Source organism: Lentinus tigrinus (assembly GCF_003813185.1).
Source record: "Lentinus tigrinus ALCF2SS1-7 unplaced genomic scaffold L226scaffold_8, whole genome shotgun sequence".
Classification (NCBI taxonomy): Eukaryota; Fungi; Basidiomycota; class Agaricomycetes; order Polyporales; family Polyporaceae; genus Lentinus; species Lentinus tigrinus.
In genome coordinates this window covers 1,284,367-1,305,876 of record NW_027137917.1, presented here as the reverse complement: position 1 = coordinate 1,305,876, position 21,510 = coordinate 1,284,367, and the positions used below count along the sequence as shown (strand labels likewise).

General features: G+C 57.1%; 12 protein-coding genes across 12 annotated transcripts in view; 9 read left to right on the top strand and 3 right to left on the bottom strand.

Annotated features, from left to right (window-relative positions):
* Window positions 1-1,907: 1,907 nt before the first annotated feature.
* L226DRAFT_484587 (cytochrome P450) lies at window positions 1,908-4,042 on the top strand (the record flags this gene model as incomplete). Its single annotated transcript, XM_067677065.1, has 10 exons — window positions 1,908-2,097; window positions 2,158-2,287; window positions 2,367-2,555; window positions 2,640-2,904; window positions 2,971-3,067; window positions 3,127-3,140; window positions 3,200-3,471; window positions 3,526-3,657; window positions 3,720-3,866; window positions 3,932-4,042. 10 exons carry the CDS (start codon window positions 1,911-1,913, stop codon window positions 4,011-4,013), a joined length of 1,515 nt encoding a protein of 504 aa, XP_067537278.1. The 3' UTR covers window positions 4,014-4,042.
* A 62-nt stretch (window positions 4,043-4,104) lies between these two features.
* Window positions 4,105-4,613, top strand: L226DRAFT_383768 (uncharacterized protein). Its single transcript, XM_067674414.1, has one exon. The coding sequence runs from the start codon at window positions 4,196-4,198 to the stop codon at window positions 4,559-4,561; it is 366 nt and encodes a 121-aa protein (XP_067537277.1). The 5' UTR covers window positions 4,105-4,195; the 3' UTR covers window positions 4,562-4,613.
* A 25-nt stretch (window positions 4,614-4,638) lies between these two features.
* Window positions 4,639-5,906, bottom strand: L226DRAFT_460411 (WD40 repeat-like protein; the record flags this gene model as incomplete). The annotated part of the gene is made up of 4 exons (XM_067675588.1): window positions 4,639-4,896; window positions 4,949-5,028; window positions 5,081-5,329; window positions 5,384-5,906. The coding sequence occupies 4 exons, from the start codon at window positions 5,904-5,906 to the stop codon at window positions 4,639-4,641; spliced, it is 1,110 nt and encodes a 369-aa protein (XP_067537276.1).
* A 133-nt stretch (window positions 5,907-6,039) lies between these two features.
* On the top strand, window positions 6,040-8,065 carry L226DRAFT_484581 (amidase signature enzyme). The gene is made up of 8 exons (XM_067677064.1): window positions 6,040-6,410; window positions 6,464-6,607; window positions 6,664-6,756; window positions 6,809-6,891; window positions 6,941-7,080; window positions 7,134-7,326; window positions 7,376-7,508; window positions 7,570-8,065. The coding sequence occupies exons 1-8, from the start codon at window positions 6,082-6,084 to the stop codon at window positions 7,964-7,966; spliced, it is 1,512 nt and encodes a 503-aa protein (XP_067537275.1). The 5' UTR covers window positions 6,040-6,081; the 3' UTR covers window positions 7,967-8,065.
* Window positions 8,066-8,206: 141 nt separating this feature from the next.
* L226DRAFT_460003 (S-adenosyl-L-methionine-dependent methyltransferase) lies at window positions 8,207-9,462 on the top strand (the record flags this gene model as incomplete). Its single annotated transcript, XM_067675562.1, has 3 exons — window positions 8,207-8,540; window positions 8,614-8,805; window positions 8,900-9,462. 3 exons carry the CDS (start codon window positions 8,207-8,209, stop codon window positions 9,460-9,462), a joined length of 1,089 nt encoding a protein of 362 aa, XP_067537274.1.
* A 233-nt stretch (window positions 9,463-9,695) lies between these two features.
* L226DRAFT_383713 (uncharacterized protein) lies at window positions 9,696-11,177 on the top strand. The gene is made up of 7 exons (XM_067674413.1): window positions 9,696-10,108; window positions 10,177-10,371; window positions 10,442-10,518; window positions 10,579-10,689; window positions 10,749-10,890; window positions 10,957-11,036; window positions 11,094-11,177. Exons 1-7 carry the CDS (start codon window positions 9,929-9,931, stop codon window positions 11,110-11,112), a joined length of 804 nt encoding a protein of 267 aa, XP_067537273.1. The 5' UTR covers window positions 9,696-9,928; the 3' UTR covers window positions 11,113-11,177.
* A 428-nt stretch (window positions 11,178-11,605) lies between these two features.
* Window positions 11,606-15,585, top strand: L226DRAFT_533752 (heavy metal translocatin). The gene is made up of 3 exons (XM_067680535.1): window positions 11,606-11,989; window positions 12,046-12,171; window positions 12,227-15,585. The coding sequence occupies exons 1-3, from the start codon at window positions 11,863-11,865 to the stop codon at window positions 15,259-15,261; spliced, it is 3,288 nt and encodes a 1,095-aa protein (XP_067537272.1). The 5' UTR covers window positions 11,606-11,862; the 3' UTR covers window positions 15,262-15,585.
* Window positions 15,586-15,889: 304 nt separating this feature from the next.
* Window positions 15,890-16,703, bottom strand: L226DRAFT_383672 (uncharacterized protein). Its single transcript, XM_067674411.1, has 2 exons — window positions 16,225-16,703; window positions 15,890-16,171 (listed from the first exon to the last, which is right to left on the bottom strand). The coding sequence occupies exons 1-2, from the start codon at window positions 16,532-16,534 to the stop codon at window positions 15,963-15,965; spliced, it is 519 nt and encodes a 172-aa protein (XP_067537271.1). The 5' UTR covers window positions 16,535-16,703; the 3' UTR covers window positions 15,890-15,962.
* L226DRAFT_383676 (uncharacterized protein) lies at window positions 16,615-17,118 on the bottom strand. The gene is made up of 2 exons (XM_067674412.1): window positions 17,004-17,118; window positions 16,615-16,946 (listed from the first exon to the last, which is right to left on the bottom strand). The coding sequence occupies exons 1-2, from the start codon at window positions 17,004-17,006 to the stop codon at window positions 16,695-16,697; spliced, it is 255 nt and encodes an 84-aa protein (XP_067537270.1). The 5' UTR covers window positions 17,007-17,118; the 3' UTR covers window positions 16,615-16,694.
* Window positions 17,119-17,397: 279 nt separating this feature from the next.
* L226DRAFT_533750 (P-loop containing nucleoside triphosphate hydrolase protein) lies at window positions 17,398-19,028 on the top strand. Its single transcript, XM_067680534.1, has 6 exons — window positions 17,398-17,707; window positions 17,773-17,785; window positions 17,842-17,921; window positions 17,983-18,122; window positions 18,360-18,734; window positions 18,793-19,028. The coding sequence occupies exons 1-5, from the start codon at window positions 17,501-17,503 to the stop codon at window positions 18,703-18,705; spliced, it is 786 nt and encodes a 261-aa protein (XP_067537269.1). The 5' UTR covers window positions 17,398-17,500; the 3' UTR covers window positions 18,706-18,734; window positions 18,793-19,028.
* A 302-nt stretch (window positions 19,029-19,330) lies between these two features.
* On the top strand, window positions 19,331-20,398 carry L226DRAFT_460188 (uncharacterized protein; the record flags this gene model as incomplete). Its single annotated transcript, XM_067675573.1, has 5 exons — window positions 19,331-19,428; window positions 19,491-19,750; window positions 19,891-19,919; window positions 19,977-20,170; window positions 20,224-20,398. The coding sequence occupies 5 exons, from the start codon at window positions 19,331-19,333 to the stop codon at window positions 20,396-20,398; spliced, it is 756 nt and encodes a 251-aa protein (XP_067537268.1).
* L226DRAFT_383618 (uncharacterized protein) overlaps window positions 20,383-21,510 on the top strand; it is a 1,525-nt gene continuing 397 nt past the window's right edge. Inside the window, exon 1 of the mRNA XM_067674409.1 lies at window positions 20,383-21,510. This exon is cut by the window's right edge and continues 397 nt beyond it. Within this exon, the coding sequence (XP_067537267.1) occupies window positions 20,486-21,496 (1,011 nt within the window). The 5' untranslated portion in view covers window positions 20,383-20,485 and the 3' untranslated portion in view covers window positions 21,497-21,510.

Sequence of the window (21,510 nt, the reverse complement as noted above, 5' to 3'; positions counted from 1 at the left end):
GCTCCGGGATCGGTGCAGCTATATAAGCTTCTGCCATATACCTCACTACGTCTGGGGGCGTTATGCTGATGCGGTTGATTAGGTGAATAATTCTCCATTAGGATCCCCTGGGCGATGAGCGGATCTTCTTCCAATAGGTGGTGTGTGGCGGGTCTGAAATGACATGCATAGGTGAGCATAACACCTGTCGGGATGGCGTCTGCCAGTGAGAAGCTTATCCGATCATGAACCGCAAGGAACTGCACTGAGGGGAGCAGCGGATGCTGTCGACATCGGTGTCGATACTCGGAAGTCACCGGCCCCTCACATTGGGCCCATATAAAGTTAGTGTGCGGCAACCATGGGCTCGAAGGCAGCAATGTGTCAAAGATCCCGTCCATGCCTGCGCAGCACGTCCTCGCCCCCTACTAGACGATCTCTTACTTTGCTGATTATGTCACCGCAGAAACGGTCATGGACCTAGAGCTTCTATGTCCCGGTAGTTATCGGAAACCACCCTCACCTCAGACATGCGAAGAACACTGGACCGGGAGGTTGGTTACCGAAGCTAGCCACACGCCGGTCCGATTTCACTGCTTCATCGTCATCCGCTCACACGGACCGGGGCTATCGTGCCGACATAGCAAAGTTGACCAGTACTTGCCGACTTGTATGTTCAAGTTCGCGGTGACAGGTTCCTCAGCTTCCGCATCCTCCTCGGTAGGATCCATCCCCGCGGCAAATGTCACAGCTGTTCTGCATTCAATCGTCCACCCCAGTCAGGCGCTTTTCTCAGACATACATCCGATAGGGCATCCTTCAGGACACCGTTAGTCAAGAAGTTGCGCGATTAGATTCGCCTTGCGGCCTTGCGCGTTAATGCGTTGATTTGGCGCGTCCTTCTCCTTTTCTGTTTTCACTCCTGTCGTCCGACCTGCGGTGCATCGTGTACGCCACAGCTCCTGCAATGCCCCTGACCTGCGAGGCTGTATTGTCCCAAACTACCGTCCATAGTATTTGTGGGTGATGTCTCCGGGCAGTAGGACTAGTCCGTGGACTCACCTGGTAGTACTACACTGTAGTATATTGTCATCCTTGGCTCGATGCAGATTCAATCATGATTGTCGACCTCGGCAAGATATCACTGACATGGATGGCGGCCGTACGCGTCGAACTGGCAAGTCGGAGGAGGTCATCGAAGACTGTTCAAATATTGGGTGCTACAGACTCGGAAGTAGTCCAGCGTGCGTGCCCGCCGTGCCAGGTTAATAGTATATGGCATGGATGACATCGAAATCGGGTAATACACAACGGCAGAACGAAGGTTAAGGTTCCGGGTACTACCGACACGCTAAGAAGTACTCTACTAGTCTCTGGTACATCGCCTCCACCGTGCACCTTGAGTTGTCATTCAACAATGACTCAATTCGCAGCCGCTACCATAGAACCGTACTACGGTATGTAGTACGTATCCCCAGGTGAGCCTTGTCAGACTGGGCATTGTAACCCTGCGGAGTTGGTGCCGCCCCACCGACATCCGATCTCCGCCCCGCTGCGACTCGCAGGAAATTAACCTCATGCGTAGCGCACGCTGATGCGATTACATCCTGATAAATCTGGTCTGCAGGGTCGCGAGATTGATAATGGCCAGATGGTCGTGGTATCCGGCCGCACCATTTTGCAGTCTCCGTGAGACGACTTACCTGCTGGCAGCGGGATCGGTGCCGGACTACTGCCACTCCGAAGCCGAACTTCCCTCGAGAGTTGATGTGGCAATTCTGCGTAGTTCACAACGACTTGACAGCGTCTCTCTGCTTTGCTTCTTATACTCCTTGAGACCTCAATATCTTGTCGCCCACAAACCACCGCAAGTGCCAAAGTCGCCCCTTCGTGTTACCTCATAAGCGGGCTCCATACCATTCCTACCCGACATGATTACGGCTACCGATAGCGCGCTGCTCCTCCTGACAGTTGCACTGTTACTTGCGCTTTACACCCGCAAATCTGCCAAAGGTCGTCTTCCACCGGGGCCCCGCCCTTTGCCAGTGGTGGGTAACGTATTGGACTTCCCGCGCAAGCATTTGGGCCGAGAGTTTCGGGGGCTCTCCCTACAGTACGGTGAGCCTCCTCGCTTTTACTGCACATTCATGGCGCCGCTGAAGTAGCCTGCCAATGCAGGTGATGTCGTTTACTTGAGGGTGCTCGGGCAGTCGGTCGTAATCCTCGGCTCTTACGAGGCAGCCTGTGAGCTCATGGAGAAGAGATCGGCGAATTACTCAGACAGGCCACACTCGGTCATGGTGAACTTGTGAGTGAAAGGGAGCATTTGTTGCGCAAGGCAACGTCGTTCGACGATATCAGAGGTTCTGACGAAGAGGTTCCTGCAGGACCAACCTGGATTGGATATTCGTCTTCAAAAACTACGGGCTCGAATGGCGCAGGTATCGCCGTGCATTCCACAACCAGTTCCTACCCACGATGGTCGTGCGATACCAGGCGATCCAGCAAGAGGTCACTCACAACCTGCTTCGCAACCTCCTGGAGGCCCCGGAGCGGTTTTCCTATCACATCAAGTTGTACGTAACTCCAGGTCACGCCGCTGTGGTTTACGTGACTGCCTATCAGAGTCGTTGCTCACGAGTGGCAATTTCGCCTTGCAGCTCCTTCGCTGCTAGCATTCTCCGGATAACGTACGGCGTGAACCTGACGCAGGGCGATACGACGCACCATAAGCTAGCGCAAGAGCTGGCACATATCGCAGAAGACATTAGCACCCCGGGACAGCACGTTGTGGAGGCCTTTCCGTTCATGCTCCACATCCCTTCGTGGACACCGGGCGGAGGGTTCAAGAAGCTCGCTGAGAGGTGGAAGAAGGAGATAGCTGCCATCCGCGACCAGCTGTATGATTCTGCCAAGGAGACAATGGTGAGCATCCCCTATGATAGACTCCTTCCTGCCTTTCTTTTCATTCTTCAATCTCACGAACCCCAGGATAAGCAGGGTGTGCATGAGTCCATCATGACCCGCCTGACGGCCGCCGGAGAGGACGAAGAGATGGCTAAGAACGTGACTGCCACGATCTACGCGGGTGTGTTTGAGCCGCACACTCAACTTGTATCTCCAGCTGACGCATGAGAACGGATTCAGCGGGGGCCGACACGGTGAGCACCCTTGGCACTTGCTCTCGATTAGTCTGGGTTATTACTGAGTACACTGCCAGACGAATGCATCCGTACATGCATTCATCCTCGCAATGGCAAAGTACCCCAAGGTACAAGAACGGGCACAGGCAGAGCTCGACGCCGTCGTCGGGCCCGATCGTCTTCCCGGCCTTGACGACCGAGCGGCGCTGCCATACACGCACGCGCTTGTGAAAGAAGTTCTGCGGTGGCATGTGGTGGCTCCGATAGGCGTCCCCCATCGCTCAGTGGAGGACGACGAGTACAAGGGCTACCTCATACCGGCGGGCTCGATTGTCCTGGTGAACCAATGGTATGGTGACTCTCAGCTTCTCCCCACTTGGGTCTGACTGACATGGTCTCCCAGGGCTCTGTCTCGAGACGAGACCATGTATGCCGAACCGGAAGTCTTCGAGCCAGAACGATTCCTGCGAGATGATGGTCGGCTGAACCCGGAGGTTAGGGATCCAACAACATACGTCTTCGGGTTTGGACGGAGGTAACACTCGTTCCCCTGGCTCCCCGGTTGTGCCTGACTTCACACGCGCTCTGGACCCACAGGATATGCCCCGGGAAACACTTCGCCGAAGCCTCCCTGTTCATGGTCTGCGCGTCGATCCTGCACACATTCATCATCAGTCCTCCCGTGGACGAGGCAGGCGTACCGCGAAAGCTGGACGTGAACATGGGAAGTAATCTCGCAGTGTCGTGAGTCGCCTCATGTTGTCGTTATCGTTGTTGGGCTGTGATGCTGAGTACGGTCTTTGGGGCAGACATCCTGATCGATTTGACTGTCGGATCGTACCTCGCGATGCGCGCAGAAGAGAACTTATCCGAGGTACCGCTGCATCATGACGTGACGCAAAGAATGGAAGGATGTTATGTAAACCCATTCAATCCATGTGATATGCGCGTAGCTGTAGTTGAGTGTTGCTACTAAGTAGTACCCATGCTTCCGTTGACGCTGGGCTGCGCATGAATACGCTGATGGTTAAACCACACAAGCGAGGGAGCCATACCTAGGCACGGACCGACGAATGAGCATAATTGGACCCGCAATCACGATTTCTAACCTTGTAACTCCCCTACTCCTCGTCACTCAACGCTTCGCTACCTTCGCCCTCGCCCTCGCCCTCTGCCTCCTCGTGCAAGGCCAACTCCTCGCCCTCCACCTCTTCCTCTTCTTCATCCCCATCTCCATCATCGTCAGCGCGTTTCCGCTTCCCGTTCGCAGCTGCGGCAGCACCGACGTCTCCATCCGCGAGCGTCAGACACGTCAGCCGCGTGCCCTTAGTGTCGTACTCGGCTACTGGCCCCAGGGAAAGCTTCTGCTTGCTCTGCTCGTCCTCTGGCGACGACGCGGGGAGTGCAGCCAAGTCGTACAGGCGCACCTTCCCGTCTGAGGAGATGGTGCATACGACCGTCGTCTCCTTGCGCGCGGCGCCGGCCGGGAGGGCGATGTGGATCGTGTCTACTGCTTTTACCCTAATCCACACAGGATGAAGATCAAATCATGAGATGTTGAGGAAGCGGCAGAGACGACGTACCGATTGTCATGCCCGACCATCTCAGCGATGACGATGGGCGGTTTCGTGCGGTCTGAAGGGATGTCGTACACAGTGAGCTTCTTGTCCTCAGCGCCCACGAGGAGTAGTTCGCCAGAGCCAACGACGCGCTTGCAGAACTTGATGTCGTGCACGCGCGAGGGGTGGGTGATTGTGTGCAAGAGTTCCATATCCTGCCATCGCGCGGGATTAGTATCATGACCACGAGGGCATATGCGGACGTACGGTGGAGTAGATGTCTATGGTGCTGTGTGCTTGGACCGCGAAGAGGGTACCGTCTGTGGACCAGCGTACCAGCTCGCCCTCTGGATTGGTAGGTAGGTGGGATGAATGATAGAACGTGAGGAGGAGACGTACCTTTGCCGATCTTCGTGCTCGCGGAGCCCTTGCCTCGCATGAGGTCCCACATGCGCACCGTCCTGTCCTTCCCTACGCTCAACACGACCTTGCAGGATTGGTGGACAGCGACGGAGTTGACGCGTCCTTTGTGTCCCTTCAGCTCGCGGAGTACGGCCCAATCTCGCGCGCGGAACAGACAGAGCGTGCCGTCTTCAGAGGCGGAAAGCAGGTAGGAGCGCGAAGGGAATACAAGGTGTGTGATGGAACCTACAGCGTCGAGTTGGGACAGACGGTTGCATGGTTGTAAGATGCAAGACGTACCTTGGTGCTGCATGAGCCCTCCGATCTCTTTCCGCCTCCGGAGGTCCCACACCTTGATGATCTCGTCCGCGCTCCCAGTCGCTAGCCATTTGCCTCCCTGTGGCGACGCTGCGACGGACTTTATGCATGAGACATGTGCGGGGAATATGAAGATGGGTTTGAGGTCGAAGGAGTATTCGGAAGAGTTAGAGTCGACGGAAACCGTGCCCTGGAGGCCATAGAGAAGTTTCTCGTATGACCCTGCGACAACCTTGAAGGACGTCGGCACAGATGTCGATGAGCTTGGGTCAGAGACACCGGTAGAGGTCTTCTTGTGCTTTTTGGACTCAGAAACTGGGGTAGCGGCGCGTTCCTTGCCTTTCGCCTTTGCGGACAGTTTGGTTGCGGAGTCCGGAGCCTTCGCTTTCGGTTTTGAGGCGAGCCCAGCCTTCTTCGGAGACTTTTTAGGCTCTGAGGCAATTCTAGCCTTCTTCTGGATTGGTTTTGTGGGTAGAGAGGCAGCTTTCGACGGACGTGCAGACATGGCAGACTCGGAGGCGGGACGAGGAGGAGACGCCCATACACCATGCTCAAAATTTTCCCAAACAGGAAATGGCAGTGTTTGCGTGTGTTAGGATCCAAGGCTGTTGGACAATAGACGCAAATAACGCGGGTGAAGCGCTTGGCCGGACCGCGTCGAGCTTTGCGCAACCGCCTCGATGCTCTCTCTTGTGCGGCAGAGGACATCATGCTCGAACCCGTCTAGCTTCGTCTTCTCGCGCAAGGTATCTTTCCAGACAGTCAACGCCGTCATCAATGCCTTAACTTCTCAAGCCGCAAGCTCGCTGCCTGCTGCGTCGACCAGCTCTCTTCATGGACTTCGCCTGGCCATCAAGGACAACATATGCACCAAGAACTTACCAACGACCTGCTCATCCAAGATTTTGGAGAACTTTAAGTCGCCATTTGACGCGACAGTCGTATCATTGCTTACCGCCAATGGCGCCGAAATTGTCGGGAAGGCGAACTGTGACGAGTTTGGCATGGGGTAAGTCAGGTATTCAATGCAGAGAGCCCTTCCGAGATTGACATCCGAACTAGGTCATTGAATATTCACTCCGCACACGGTCCTGTAGTCAACCCATTCGGTGTAAAAGTCGCTTCTGGAGAGGTTGTGGAGAGAAGGTCTGCAGGCGGGAGTTCTGGCGGGAGTGCTGCTGCCGTAGCGGCGAACCTATGTGATGCGTGCGTTTCCATAATGCATATTGATGCTCCTGCCATTCAACGGGCGTGAAGGATAGTGCACTGGGAACAGACACTGGCGGCTCCGTCAGGTTGCCAGCTTCGTACTGTGGGGTCGTAGGGTTGAAACCATCATACGGGATCATAAGCAGGTGCGCATACTCCCTCGAGATTGCTCTTCTTGGTCTCATATATTCTTCGCAGGTGGGGTGTAGTATCGTTTGCCGACAGTCTCGACTGCGTCGGTGTCCTGGCCCGGGACGTGCGTACTGTAAGACGCGTACACGGTAAGACGTCTCGCTACGTGCAACGTTCGATCGTACCGACACACTGCAGATATTCTCGCTGTATACGACAGCAGAGACCCCACTGCGGCACCCTCCGGCGTCAGGGAGAAGGCATCGCAACTCCTTACAAGTCATTTCGAGCACGTACAAGGGGATTCCTTGAACGGCCTCCGAGTTGGCGTCCCACAGGTCTGTCTGCTTTGATACACCTTGTCGAATCGAGACCTGACAAACAGTTGTAGGAATACTTCCCGACCGAGTTGCAGCAAAGTGTCGTCACCCCGGTCCGACGAATATTGGAACAGCTTCGAGCTCGCGGTGCCACCCTGGTACCTGTATCGCTGCCCTCAACACCATACGCGCTCAGCGCCTACTACGTCATCTCGAGTGCAGAAGCCAGCAGCAACTTGGCACGGTACGACGGCATTGAATACGGTATGCAAAGTCACATGCAGGCTATCAGCATCATTCTGACAACTTGCAGGCACGCGTGTGGAACCGCCTCCGGGCGCCGACCTGGTGAAGACGGCGAATGTCTACGCACACACTCGCTCGCTCGGGTTTGGCAAGGAAGTCCAGAGGCGGATGCTCTTGGGAACATACGCCCTATCTGCCGAGTGAGTCTCTCTTGCATCGCCTTCTTCGACTGTTCAACTAACTGCTACTTCTCTGCGACAGTGCATTTGAGAACTACTTCCTGCAGGCACAGCGAGTGCGGAAGCTCATCAAGGCCGACTTCGACCGCGTCTTCTGTGTCCCCAACGCGCTCGCATCCTCTCCTTCCGCTCCCGCAGATGGCGTACACGTTCTCCTGCACCCCTCAGCGATTGAGACGGCACCAAAGCTTCGTGGTCCAGATGACGCGACGGATGCGCAGTCCTCGACACTAGACGCGTACCTTCAGGACGTGATGACCGTCCCTGCGTCGCTCGCTGGCCTACCTGCGATGAGCGTCCCTGGAGGCCAGGGCGCAGATGGGTGGCCGATCGGCGTGAGCGTAGTCGGCCAGTGGGGATGTGATGAATTGGTGATGAGGGTTGGGGAGGTCATCGAGTCTTGTCGGGAGGATGCTTAGTGTAAGGATAGCCTGTAGCCTGGATGCAGCTCTAATACGCACGATGGAACAGCCTGCTCTACCTTAATGACGTACCAGTCTAAGTCTTGTTGCAATCGGAAAAACTTAGTCCTCTCTTCGCGCCGAGGACATTGTGGCCAACTGCTGGCGCTTGTGCGTATTTCTCTTCGCGCCTTACCTATACACGAGACGCGTCTCAACGGTCGACGGTCCTCATCCCTCTATCTCGCGCTCATTCCCATGGGCAAGAGGAAAAACAACATCACTGGGCTCAGCGGCCTGGCGCGCCATGTCTTCGACACGACAGAACCGACCTCGTCGCCCGGGCCCGCATCCACGTTGACGTCTCAGCACGGCTCTGCTACGAAAAGAGTCACCGAGCCCACTATCTCATCTGAGACGCACGAAGAGCATCTGGACACGCAGCGAGACAGTGATGTGCTCGACACTAGGCCGAAAAAGAAGGCAAAGCTGCAGACGGGGCTGCTTGGACCTGGGCTGGAGAAGTACGATGCGACGGGACTTGTGCCGTTCTATACGGACGCGTCGCAGGTGCCCGAGCACCTACAAAAGTGTACGTTGTCATCTAACCTTGCTGTACTGACCCTCCGTGGGGATGGGCCGCGCGCTGACGGGCGGATTGGCAGACTTTTCGCAGCGAGAACGATTTTTCTCGCTGTACTCGTCGGGGTGCCTGCTGGACGAGGAGGGTTGGTACAGTGTCACCCCGGAGGCAATCGCGGACCAGATCGCAGAGAGGTGCAGGTGCAACGTCATCCTGGACGCGTTCTGCGGGGTGGGAGGGAACGCGATCGCGTTTGCAAAGACATGCGAGCGAGGTGCGTGCTCTTGTTCTCTGCCCGGGCCCTTCTGCTGTTTCTTATAACTCTTCATGCATCGCTCCTACGTTTGCACGCTTTGCTTGGCACACAGTGATCGCGCTGGACGTCTCGCCCGTCCGCCTTGCCCTCGCGCGGCACAATGCGGCCCTGTACGGCGTGGAAGACCGTATAGAGTTCATCCTCGCAGACTTCTTCTCTTTCGCGCGCACGCTCAAGCAGCGCGCGCGCCGGAAGATAGACGTCGTATTCCTCAGCCCGCCGTGGGGCGGTCCCTCGTACCTCTCCGCCACCTCCTCCGTTTCTCCATCCAAGCCTCAGACCCAGCCTCAATTGGCCAGATCCGCATCATCGTCCACGCCCGCTCTCGCCCCTGACGTGGACAATGCAGAAGAGACGACATACGCCGACTACAGCTTGGAATATATCCGTCCGGTCCCCGGTGCGGAGCTTTTCAAGATCGCCCGCGGGCTTACGCGCAACATCGCCTACTTCCTCCCGCGAAACACCAGTGTGGACGAGATCTCGCGCCTCGTTGCCGATTCTCCCAATGAAAAGGTCGAGATTGAGGAGGAGTGGATGGGGACGAAACTAAAGGCGCTCACGTGCTATTTTGGCGGGCTCGTCGCAGGCCAGGAAGCGCTGTTCAACGGCTGATGCAGATGGGTGGCAAGAGGCACGGTGCATGGCGCGTGGTGCATAGGCATGTTACGTTTATCTGCAAGTGGCACAATGGCGATGATTGTTTATGAACATTGTTCCTTGACAGATGTGGGCAGGCGCATCGCGTCCGATGCGATCCCGTGTTACCGCAGTCCACAAACCGCTTCGGCCATTGTGTCGCCACGTCGCAGTCTGCGTCGACTTCTCAACTTCTTCGATATGTGGGAGTTGGCGATGCCGCACAGAACCGTTACACTGGTTATTGCCGAAGAAGGAGCACCCAGGGCTGCGGCAGGCATAGACGCCCCCGGGTACGCGATCGCGTAACGCGTACTTAACTTGTCCAGTACAATCCCGCTTACCACTTCCTCTCCAACCACCCCGAGCTTACTTCTCTTCTGCTGGCCGTTGAGTCCCACAACTCCCTTTCACAAACGTTCTAGTGTGTGTCTCGCCCTCCATGCCTCCACCACAGAAGAAATTGAAGACTACGCACCCGACCGCCGACCAGGACCAGAACCGAGGTGGTTTCAAGGCCCCTGCAATCCCACTCCCCCGTCTATCAACGCTGCGAGCCGCTTTCGAGCGCGAGAGGAAGCGCGTGAAGCTCAGTACTCTCCCACTCGACGTCCTCGGAGAGGTATGTGCACAGACCGGTCGGTTGGTGGTTGTGGTGATTGCGGTCCCTCACCGAGGAGTTGTCTCCAGATTTCCAACCACCTCCATCCCCGGGACCTACTCAATCTCACCCTCACCTGCAAGCGCGTTGCGCAGTTTCTTCTCAACCCGCACCAGGAGTATATCTGGCGGAATGCGAGGTTGAGGACGCCCGGGATGCCGGAGCTGCCGTCGTTCATGAACGAACGCGCATTCGCTCGCCTCCTGTACTCGCGTCGCTGCAACGTAAGTGTCTTATACTGCCGTGTCATCGTAGAGAAGAGAGCACCGTTTGACATCGTGATCGGTTTTGAAGCATTGTGGCGAGGACAACGCGCTGAACGTGCGGTGGACGTGGTTTGCGAGGTACTGTTCGGAATGTCTTCCCAAAGCGTGAGTAGAGTATAGCTTCTCAATGCCGGCCTTTCGTGCATGTCCTGAATTGATGCCCAGACGGTACGATGGCAAAAGTGCCTACGATAGGTACTACACTTCGTGCGCATATCTTCGGGACAACGAGAACCTGCAGAAATTGGTGAACGTCATTAACCCTTCGAAGTGCAAGTAAGTCCAACCACCGGTATTCCGTGAGCCCGTGGCGGTTCTCATTGGCCTTCTTCCAGCGACACGTTCACGAGGCAGGGCAACTATGTACAGCGCCGGCAGCTCGACCAGTTCCTCCAGGAATGGCATGCCACTGAAACCGAGGAGGAGCGACGGGAGTTGCTCAAGCAGCAAAAGAGACTGGTTAGGCGCAGGGTGAAGGTGAGACTTTGCGTAATCACGACTTTCATTGCTCTCACTCTCGCTGACAATCTGACCTTTGTGTAGCATGCAGAACTGTGCCAGCTGTGGTCTCAGACTACTGGGGCTCTGGAGCGGAGGAAGGCGAACCGACTGGCCAAGCTTGAGTACATACCATTCATTGACTCTTGAGCGAACTTTGGTTGCTGAGAGGGCGCTCGTAGTGTGAATGTCCGACGTTGACCATTACCAACTGGTATGTAGTCGACGACGTGGACATGACGAAGATACCAGCACTGTAGCCCTTTAGCAAGGTACACTCAATAGCATTATTGTGTGACGAGGATATGGAGGACAGCAGATAGGCATTGTATCACAATCTAGAATAAGATGGTGCTGGTTTTTTTACATGTAGCATCCTGGACAGATATCTTCCGAAACGCTGTTGGCCGCACCTCGAATCGGCCTCCAGCAGGCCAAGGAGGACTGCGGAAGACCATCTCTGTCCGCGAGAAATTGGTGGCCTGCCATACCTCTGGCCGGTTGTCGAGGCGGTACGCCTGACGATTGTCTCTGAAGAAAGAGATACGTAAAAGTAGATGCCGCAGATCCTGTGGCGGAGGAGCTAGGAGGAGGTTAAGCAGGAGATGCCGGTGCTTGAGCGCTTATGGCACGGAAAGAGTACCACCCCAGTGACGGACTATAGATTTATGCAATTTACACTCCGTCCTCTCCTCCACCATCACCGTTCATTCTCAGACCTCCATGCAACGATTTCTCCAACATGTCCGACCTTGCACGACGCCATTTCGTGCACCCTCGTCGCCGCAGACATGGCCGCCTCACCAACACATAACTCAGCGCCTGTCGGCTTCCCGCGCGTGGTCCGTGCGTGGGCCTTGCCCGGAACCGCATTCCTAACACCTTCCTTTGACTCTGCTCCGATAACCGTCCTTGATAACCCTCGTTTGACTGCTCTTCCACCTCACAACCATGGGCGGGTGCTGCGGGGAATGTGCTAGCGACGTCGATGCACAAAGTGTGCGATCTACTGCTTCTGCAGCTCCTTCGGCAGCTGGAGAACCGGGCTGCTGTGTAGGGTCGACCTGTGAGTGCGATGGTGAGTGCAGTGCCAGTATCATCTGCTTTCTTCTCAAACAGAACTTGGTCGGCCAGACGGATGCTTCGACGAACTCGCCCGTGTGATCTGCGCCGACGATGAGACGCATCTCCACGACCAACGTGAAGCGGTCTGTGGAAGCTCAAAGGCTGGTTCGTGCCACGAGAAGAGCACCCATGATGGTGAGTACCCGGTTACGTCACAACGTCCATAGCGGCTATGTTCACCAGTCTATAGAGGTTACCTCCGACTGCACTTGTTACGCCAGCGACACCAAGGATATGCAGAAGGCCACCAATTCCCGTCCTTCGACTCCCGCCAGTGCGTGCGAGCAGGGTGGGCTTCGCAAGCGCCCAACCACCAAGACGTCTCCTGCGCCTCCTACGTACCGCAAGGAGGCCTGCGGGGAACACCGCACGATCGCTCGTGGCCGTTACAACGACACACTCGCCGCCTTCGGGTGCGTCTGCAGGGCTCTGCTAGCGCGAGGCCTCAAGTCCTGCTGCACTGCCAACGGCAAGGCTGTCGCCGGACCCGGGTCAAGCAAGCAGAGCACACGGCTCGTGTTCAAAGGCCGTGCTTCTCACGAGAGCTCCCGTCCGGCCTCTGTACACTCCTGTTGCGGGAAGAGTGACTGTGGCGGCGGCCCAGCACTGAGCATCCGTAGCATCCCGTATCGTGGCCACGCCGACGTCGGATCGCGTTCGGCGAAGTCGCGGTCTTGCGCCTCTGTGGACTCTTGCTGCCGCGAAGATTGCTGCGGTGGCGGTTCCTGTGGCGATGGCACGAGTATCGAGGAGAAGAGCGAACATGTTGCCCTTGACATAGTGGAGAAGCCGGTCGTCGATGGATCTATGGAGCATACGGTCCTTGCCGTTAAAGGGATGACCTGCACTGGCTGCGAGAACAAGCTCATCCGCACCCTGCGCGGGATCTCGGCCATTCGCAACGTCAAGACAAGCTTGGTACTTTGTCGCGCCGAGTTCGACTTCGACAAGGACGCCACCGACGTCGCTTCCCTCGTTCAGCTCATCGAGAAGCGTTCGGGCTTCTCCGCCGAGGTTATCAAGGCTGGATCCACCCGCGACCTTCTTTTGACTGTCCCTCGGGCTCTACAGGACAAGATGCTCAATATGCCGCGCCCGCTTGGTGTTGAAGCGTTTGCGCGTACCGACAAGGACAATCTGCGAGTCACCTATGATCCCAACGTCGTCGGTCCACGCCAGGTTTTTGAATTCTACGAGTCGTATTCGCCCGTGCTCGCGCCGGAACCACCAGACCCAGCGATCATGGCTGGAGCAAAGCATATTCGAAGCCTCGCCGTTCGCGCTGCGCTGTCCGCTACGCTTACGATTCCCGTTTTGGTCATGACCTGGGCACCGCTCCCTCCTCACCCGCGGGCGTATTCAATCGCTTCTCTCGTGCTTGCCACCATAGTGCAAGTCGGCATCACGGGTCCTTTCTACCTCAGCTCGCTCAAGAGCTTGATGTTCTCCCGGTTGGTCGAGACCGAGCTGCTCATCGTGTTGAGCACCACGGCCGCATACGTGTACTCTGTGGTCGCCTTCACCTTCGACATGCTTGACCGCCCTCTCGCGACCGGCGAGTTCTTTGAGACCAGTACGCTGCTCGTGACGTTGATCATGGTCGGACAGGTCGTCAGTGCCGTCGCTCGCCAGCGCGCTATCGAGGCCATCTCCATCCGGTCGCTCCAGGAACGTACGGCTTGTATCGTCCTCCCCGACTCCACGGAGAGCGTAGTAGACGTCCGTCTTCTCCACTACGAAGACACGTTCAAGGTCCTGCCTGATTCCGCTATCATCACCGACGGGGAGGTCACGTCCGGAACGAGCACGGTCGACGAATCCATGATGACTGGCGAGTCTCGCCCTGTTGAGAAGGGGCCAGGCAGCGCGGTGATCGCGGGCACGTTGAACGGGCCAAGCACCCTCTTCGTCAAGGTGAAGCGTCTTCCTGGAGAGAACACGATCAGCGATATCGCGCGCATGGTCGACGATGCGCGGTTTTCGCGCGCGCGCGTCCAGGAGGCTGTGGACTGGATCTGCGGGTGGTTCGTCCCCGTGGTCCTGGTGCTTGCGCTCATCACGTTCGCTGTCTGGATGGCCGTCGGCGTCGCAGTGCGCCATCAGTCGAAGGGCGAAGCTGCTGTCACCGCGCTCACGTATGCGATCTCGGTCCTCGCTATCTCGTGCCCGTGCGCCATCGGGCTGGCGGTTCCGATGGTTATCCTGATTGCAGGCGGTGTCGGTGCGAAGCTGGGCCTCGTCTTCAAGGCGGCTACTACGATCGAGCAGGCGCGCAAGGTCAACCACGTCGTGCTGGACAAGACCGGAACCGTCACTGAGGGCAAACTCGCTGTGGTCAGCCGCTTCGTGGATGACGCTACGGAGTTTGACGTACAAGCCGTCGTCGCCGAGTTCATCGCCACCAGCCGCCACCCTGTCTCCCGAGCTGTGGCTGCTAACCTCGCAGGCACCGCTGCCACGCAGGGCTCCGTGGAGAAGATTGAGATGGTGACCGGCAAAGGCGTGCAAGGTACCCTCCTGGGTCAGGATATTCGCGGCGGAAGCGCTGGATGGCTCGGGCTCGAGGCTCATCCCGCTGTGCAGCCGTTTATCGCGCAGGGCCTCACGACGTTCTGCGTCGTCCACGGCGATCGCCTCCTCGCGGCCTTTGGGCTCTCTGACACGCTCCGGCCGGAAGCAGTCGAGGTCATACGCAAGCTCACCGCGCGCAACATCCGTGTGTCCATCCTCAGCGGAGATCACCCCAACGCAGTGTTCTCGACCGCCGCCGAGCTCGGCATACCCGCGGAACGCGTCCGCGCGAGCTGTCTCCCCGCAGACAAGCAAGCATACATCAAGGAGCTCACCGCGCAGGGCGACACGGTCCTCTTCTGCGGGGACGGCACGAACGACGCCGTCGCGCTCGCGCAGGCGGCCATCGGGGTGCATCTGCACACCGGGGACGGCGCCGGGGTCGCAGCGTCCACCGCTGCGGACGTGGTCCTGACGCACCCGTCGCTCACGGGCATCCTGACGCTGCTCGAGCTCTCGGAGGCCGTCGCGCGCAGGATCGCGCTCAACTTTGGGTGGTCGTTCGTGTACAATCTGGTCGCGATCTTGTTGGCGGCGGGCGCGTTTGTGCATGTGCGCGTCGCCCCTGCTTATGCGGGGCTTGGGGAGATCGTCAGCGTGCTCCCGGTCGTTGTCGTTGCGCTGCAGCTCAAGTGGTTCAAGTCTTCTTTGTGATGGATGATCGACGATGAATGGGTTCGGTATAAGTGTATGTATGCGTCTCCTTGAAGGATCTACCTTTCGCCCGTGGCTAGAGATTTATGTATGTTTTCGATGGTGCCGATTGTCATAGACTTGTCGATGAGTTGATTGTTACTTATGCGGTTCTTGATCGTCGAGTTGCGCGTGACGGATTTGTAGGTGCAGGTTCTGGTTCGCAAGCTCTGTATGACTGTTTAATGCAATTCGGCGGGCCAAGGTGGGATCGACACAACTCTAGGACTGGATGGGCCATGGTCAGAATTCTTTCGTGCCTGTTGGGTAAAAATCCGATGAAGGTTGCAATTCAAGGATGTGCGAGTCTTCTAATTGCGCTGCAAATTTCTTAAGTCGGTTGGTCGTGGTTGAGCATTCTGATGGGTGGACAGTGACCTGCTCTAACAACAAACACGAGAAGCTAGCATGGGCCACACCTGTAAGTCAACGCATACTGTGTTTCGACGAGAGGGTATTACAAGGGCTGCAAGTACTGGGAACTATATGTGGGGGACCAAAGCCTGAGCGAACATAACCGCCGGGGGTAGCAACGAAACAATAAATACAACTGCAAGCAGGAATCCAGATCTCGGGGATATCGATATCAAACCATACCACGACCGATCCAGGTCATTGTCCATCATCAAACTCAACGCCATCATGCAGTGGTACTATACTAGTCACCGAGGAAACGCCGCACGCAAGCCGTCAATGTGGACGTTCGCGAACGCGGTGAGGAAGCGCGGTCTCTCGGACGCGTAAGACTCCTCCTCCTGATGCATGCACGAGCTCTCGGGCGATGTAGACGACCAGCCGTCCTCGTGCTGCATGTAGTCCTCATCGTCCGGGAACTGGTACGGCTCGATGCGCAAGGCGTCTGCGCAAGCTCCTGCGGGAAGGTGTCAGCGTCCCTTGTCAGGGAGAGAATCGAATGGTACTCACTGAAGAGACGCGACGCGGCGCGCTTGGCCTGCTTGTGCAGGGGGGTCGGGTGCGGGTGGAACACATGGACATCGTCGTCCTCACAGAAGGTGACGCTCTTCCTGCGGGGGCGGGAGGCGTCCGTGTCGGAGGAGGTGGATGGGAGGCTCGATGACGAGGTGCTCGCTGTCGGGAGGGATGTGCAGGGCTCTGCGAGGGCGAACTCGGGCACGCCGTGTGGCTGCTGTGGGCTTGTGCTGGCAATCGAGTCGCAGTCGGAGGCGATAGAGGAGATGGAGCCGCGCTTCAGGCAACTCTTGGGGTAGGTCATGGTGATACTTGGGGAGGGATGATTGGGTAGAGTGAAGGATGGTCTGGTGCGGGGAGAACGCAGTGAGAGTATACAGCGAGGGTGGGTAGTAGTTTCAGCCTCAAAGGTGAGGTAGAGATTGTCTGGTTAGGGAGATCGTCGACTGTCCAGGCCGTTGTACTTATAGACGAGGCGCACATCCGAGATGGCTCGTCGCGGATGTGGCGCAATTCGTATCGAGACTGTGGGGTCCACTTACCGATCGGGCGATCGAGGAATTCGAGGCAGGAGAAGGCGCGAAAAGAACACCGCGGGGGTATACGTGTCTATCCGCATTCCAGACGGGCCCAAAGTCGAAGTCATAACTGTCCCACTTGACCCGAAATAATTCGGTTTGAGGCTTCGCATCCTGCGGGAATCGGAAGGCAGGCAACTGAGAGTGAGTAAGTTTCAGCTGGAGCTATCCGGAAGGTGGGGTGCTGCCATTGACCATACAGTGATGATATCGATCCAGATTTCGAGCGGTTCGTGCCTGCGGAAGAGCGAAAGTCAATAACGCTTGGTATGGTAGTCTCAGGTGGATCGGAGGCGAGGGAGGATCTGTGGATGCGGATGTAAGTGGATACGATCGAACCCAGTCTGCTGGTTAGGGCTATCATCCAGGCTTGTCGACAGATATCTTCGAAATCTCTGGTATATAGAAGACACCGCCTTGCTTCATATTGCTACATTACCTGCGGAAGCTGTTGCGATCTGAACTGGGCATATTAATGGTCGTTTAAGGCTGCCAGTGGGGAGGACGTGGCCGCGGTCCTGTTTCAAACCAAGCGGCGTCTAACCTCTAACTCCGTGCCCAAGCGCTTGGACCCACAAGCTCTTGTTTCGAACCGCAACTGCAACCTGCTCGATCGTTCCTGGAACTAGGCCCTCCGGCGGATGCAAACTCTCGCCTCCCGCTGCCCACGGATTCGTGTCGGTGATGTCAACATGATGTCTCTGCACTACGCGACGTCTACCACAGGCAACGCCGTCGCAGCAGCAAATGCGCGTGGCATTTCCCGAGCGTGCTCCAGCCCACGGCGTTGCATGTCCTCCAAAGTTCCGAGCAAAGTCTTTGCGGATGCCAAGTCGGCCGAGTTCCTCGCCGCAGCCTCCACCGCTGCGTCAATACCGAACCTGCATGGCCGACCCGAGGTCAGCTCTTCCCTCGCTTAGTACCGTGCGCGTAAACGTATCTAGTAACTCACTGCTGCTTGCAGGTCATCGTCACCGGTACGCTGCCTCACCTTCGCATTTCCGACGTTCGGTGACGTGTCCGCTTATTTCAGGGCGTGCCAACGTCGGTAAATCGACTCTCTTGAACGCCGTCTTGGGCCGGCGCAACCTGCTGCACACCAGCAAGACCCCCGTACGTGTTTGATTGCTCCCCCGCCCCACCTAGAGAAGCTCACGCTGTCGGTTTGTTGCAGGGACGGACGCAGACTCTGAACTTCTACCGAGTGGGGCCACCTCCGGGTTACCTTGTCCTCGTCGATGCCCCAGGATATGGCTCACGCGGCCGCCCTGAATGGGGCGCGCTTTTTGACCACTACGTGCAGACGCGCAAAGAGTATGTCCCCCTTTTTACTCGACGGACAGGCCCTTGGATCTGGCGGAGAACCTCGAGGACAGAACAGTGACTCCAGACACATTCTTTTCGGCGGCAAAGTACACGTCGAGAAGATAACGTGACCCGTTTTACTCGGTCGCAATTCACATTGCTTTAGAGAATCACTTGTCTTCTCTGCCTGGTGGGGAGCTGTCCGTCGTGGTGACGAAGTCAAACCCAATTACTGACGTGTCTCAGACTCCGCAGAGTATTCATCCTCTTCAACGCGAAGCACGGTCTCAACGAAGTCGACCGCATGATGCTCCAATCCCTCGACGAGCAGTGTCAGTCCTCTGGCGGGCTCACGTGGACCCTGCAGGCTATCATCACGAAGTCGGATGCGCTCCGCCCAGGAGAGCTTGCAAAGGCCGTGAAGGGCATCCAGAAGGACATTTTCGAGGCGGCGCCGACGTGTCTGCCCCCGATTCTGACAGCGGCGCATGAGCAGCCGCATTTTGGGGTGGACACCGTCAGGCAAAGTATACTGGAGGCATGTGGGCTGGGTAAAGCGGAGACGAAGGTTTATTCGAGTCGTCCGCCGTGATTGCCACTTTGAGAAGCGATTATTTGTTGGTGTGTTGGTGAACTTTCTTTTCTGCACGCATTGTGGTCTGACGTGTCCTTTCTATAGTTATGGCTAGGATGGATTGTAGCAGTTCCCAAGGAGGAGGCTACACTCAGCACTACAATACGTCTGTTCTCACGCCTTCCTGCCATCTTCAAGTTGTCTCCTATTCCCAGGGGCGAATTCAGGCGGTGGGCGCCGAAACTGTGCTGCTCCTGCATAGTATACCATCAAACAGCGCAAATCAGTACCAAGGAGGTCATGTCGCATGCAACATTGTTATGACAAAACATTCACAGTTGCCATGCATGTGCGGACGGTTGAGGATATCGCATTAGACGCCTTTATGTAGGCGGTCGATATTTGCTGACGTAAGACCTGCTGCTTATGGGGGCTGACGCAAGAGGTGCTCGTGTTGACTCTAACGCTGACCACAGGTGGCTGCTGCAGTTACCGCAGGTCAGATCTTCAGAACACACGCCAGCTCGTCCTGCTCTTCTCTCTGTTGCTATTTAACGCTTTTCGCCTGCTTTGACTGCGTGACGCGGCTCTCGTTTGCTCTGCGTTCACGCCAGCCTGCCATACCGAACCTACTCCTCACCGGATGTCTAATCGCGACACTGACGCCCCCGACACAACGTGCAATGGCCCCGACACAACACGACCCGTTACATCCAAACCGCGAGGTATATGCAAGTACTAGTGAGTAGATGCGTGTGTCGAAACGTGGCAGATCGTCGTCGCTGACAGGGAGCGTACCGCAGCAACACGAGCCGCGGGTGCTACGCCGGAGATGGCTGCAAGTTCCTCCATGGCCACGCGGAACGGCTGACACCCTTTGACAAGAGCAAGACGTGCAGGTTCTATGCCGCAGGGTGGTGTCGGCACGGAGACAAGTGCTGGTTCGTCCATGCGGAGCCGCCGAAGCAGAGCTCGAGTACCCCGGAGCAGTCCCAAGATTTGGAGGAAGAGGAGCATCTGTGTACCATATGCTACGATCAGCCGGTGACTTATGGGTTATTGAGTAAGTGCATATATGCGGCTTTGCGACTTGGTTCCTTTGTCCCCACCTCCGTCGCTTGCGTGCCCATGGCCTTCCGACCCGAACAGTACCCCTTTTCATCAGCTCTTTTCTTGGGAGATGTTGCTGACCCTCCGTCCCAGGTGGTTGTAGTCACGTCTTCTGCCTTCCAGTACGTCCTCGTCTATCTCGCGCCTGAACTGTGGCTCACATGATGTCATCCACTCAGTGCATCAAGAACTGGCGAGGCTCTGAAGGCAAGTCCTCGGACATCCTTGAAGCCGGCACAACGAAGACCTGTCCGATGTGCCGCACGACTTCGCGTTTCGTGACCCCCTCAAGCTTGTACTTCGCGGACGGCGATCCGAGGAAGGCCGAGGCGATCGACAAGTACAAGAGCAGCATGGCACGGGTGAAGTGCAGGTGCATTCTTTTGTCCTCTCTGAAGTTGGCCTTGAGACTGAAAGCTCTTTCAGGTACTTCGAGCGGTCATCGAGGAAGCGCTTCTGTCCGTTCGGCAAGGACTGCTTCTACAAGCACGAGAACGAGGATGGTACCCCGTATGTATTCCCTCATGGTGTGGAGTACTACATGGAGGTAAGCTGTCAAAGGCTGAAAGCATGTAACATTCGCTCAGACCTGTGTGGATAGCGACGCCGTTCTCGGGATGATGATGGTGACCTTGACCTGCGTAGATTATTCACTGCCATTGGCAACGTGAACTTCAGACCCCAGGAAATGGTATGTCGCGCCTGTGCATTGGCAGCGTTTCACAGTGCTGATCGTTTTGCACAGCGGCGAGCTGTATTGGCCAGCATAGCGGCAGTCTTCGGACCCGACATGCTCCCTCCGATGCTGACTCTCGATGACGAATCAGGCCAGGAGGAGGAAGAGGAGGAAGCGACACCAGTACCACCTGAGGCAGACCAGTCAGAGCCGGAACAAGTCCAAGACAGCGATGTTTGGGGCTACTGGCCTGGAAGCACTGTCGTCGTCAGCCCGCCCCCAGAAGAGAACACCACGCACCCAGCGTCGAACATATTGTTCTCGCACTCCTCACCGCAGTCGTCTTCTGGCGCTGCACTCGATCCGACTTCTCCGGCTTTCGTTCCGTCGTTCCTCCTCGATAACATGCGCCCATTTCCTCCAGGCCCGTCTGGATCGCACAGTCAGGCCGAGGGCCCTGCAGACCACAGCCGTGCGGTCGATGATGGCCCGAGTGCAGGCGAGGAGTACCTGTGGAACGTCGAAGACATGATGCGTGAATGGGAGGAGCGACAGCGCAACTACGAGGTGACTTCCGCTCCGGCCTCATTGATGGCGGCCCCAGAGGCATCCATGTCTCCTGACGCTGCTCAAGTCGAGTCTGAGCCCCAAGCAGCACAGGCTGTCCAGGAGACCGACCCCCCATTCATGACCGACGGCCGAGGACGCGTCGTCTGGAGCAGCACGACCTCGACCTCGTCTAGGGCAAGGGAAGGTCGCCGCGGCCGCGCGACTTCGTCCTCGGCCATCATTGTCCCGCATACCAAGTCCACCCCTGATCTGTCCGCCGCGGAGGAGAGCGCGGACGAGGCATCGCAGCGCGAACATCCCGGTCGGGGAGACAGGTCGTCCAGCTCGTCTCGGCTCGTGCGTCAGCGGTCGCTCCCTCTCGTCGGCCATGGCTTTGGTGTGGAAAACGGCCGCGCGGCGGAGTTTGTCACGGACGGCCGTGGACGCGTCGTCTTTGCCTCATCGTCCCATTGATACCACCAAGCACC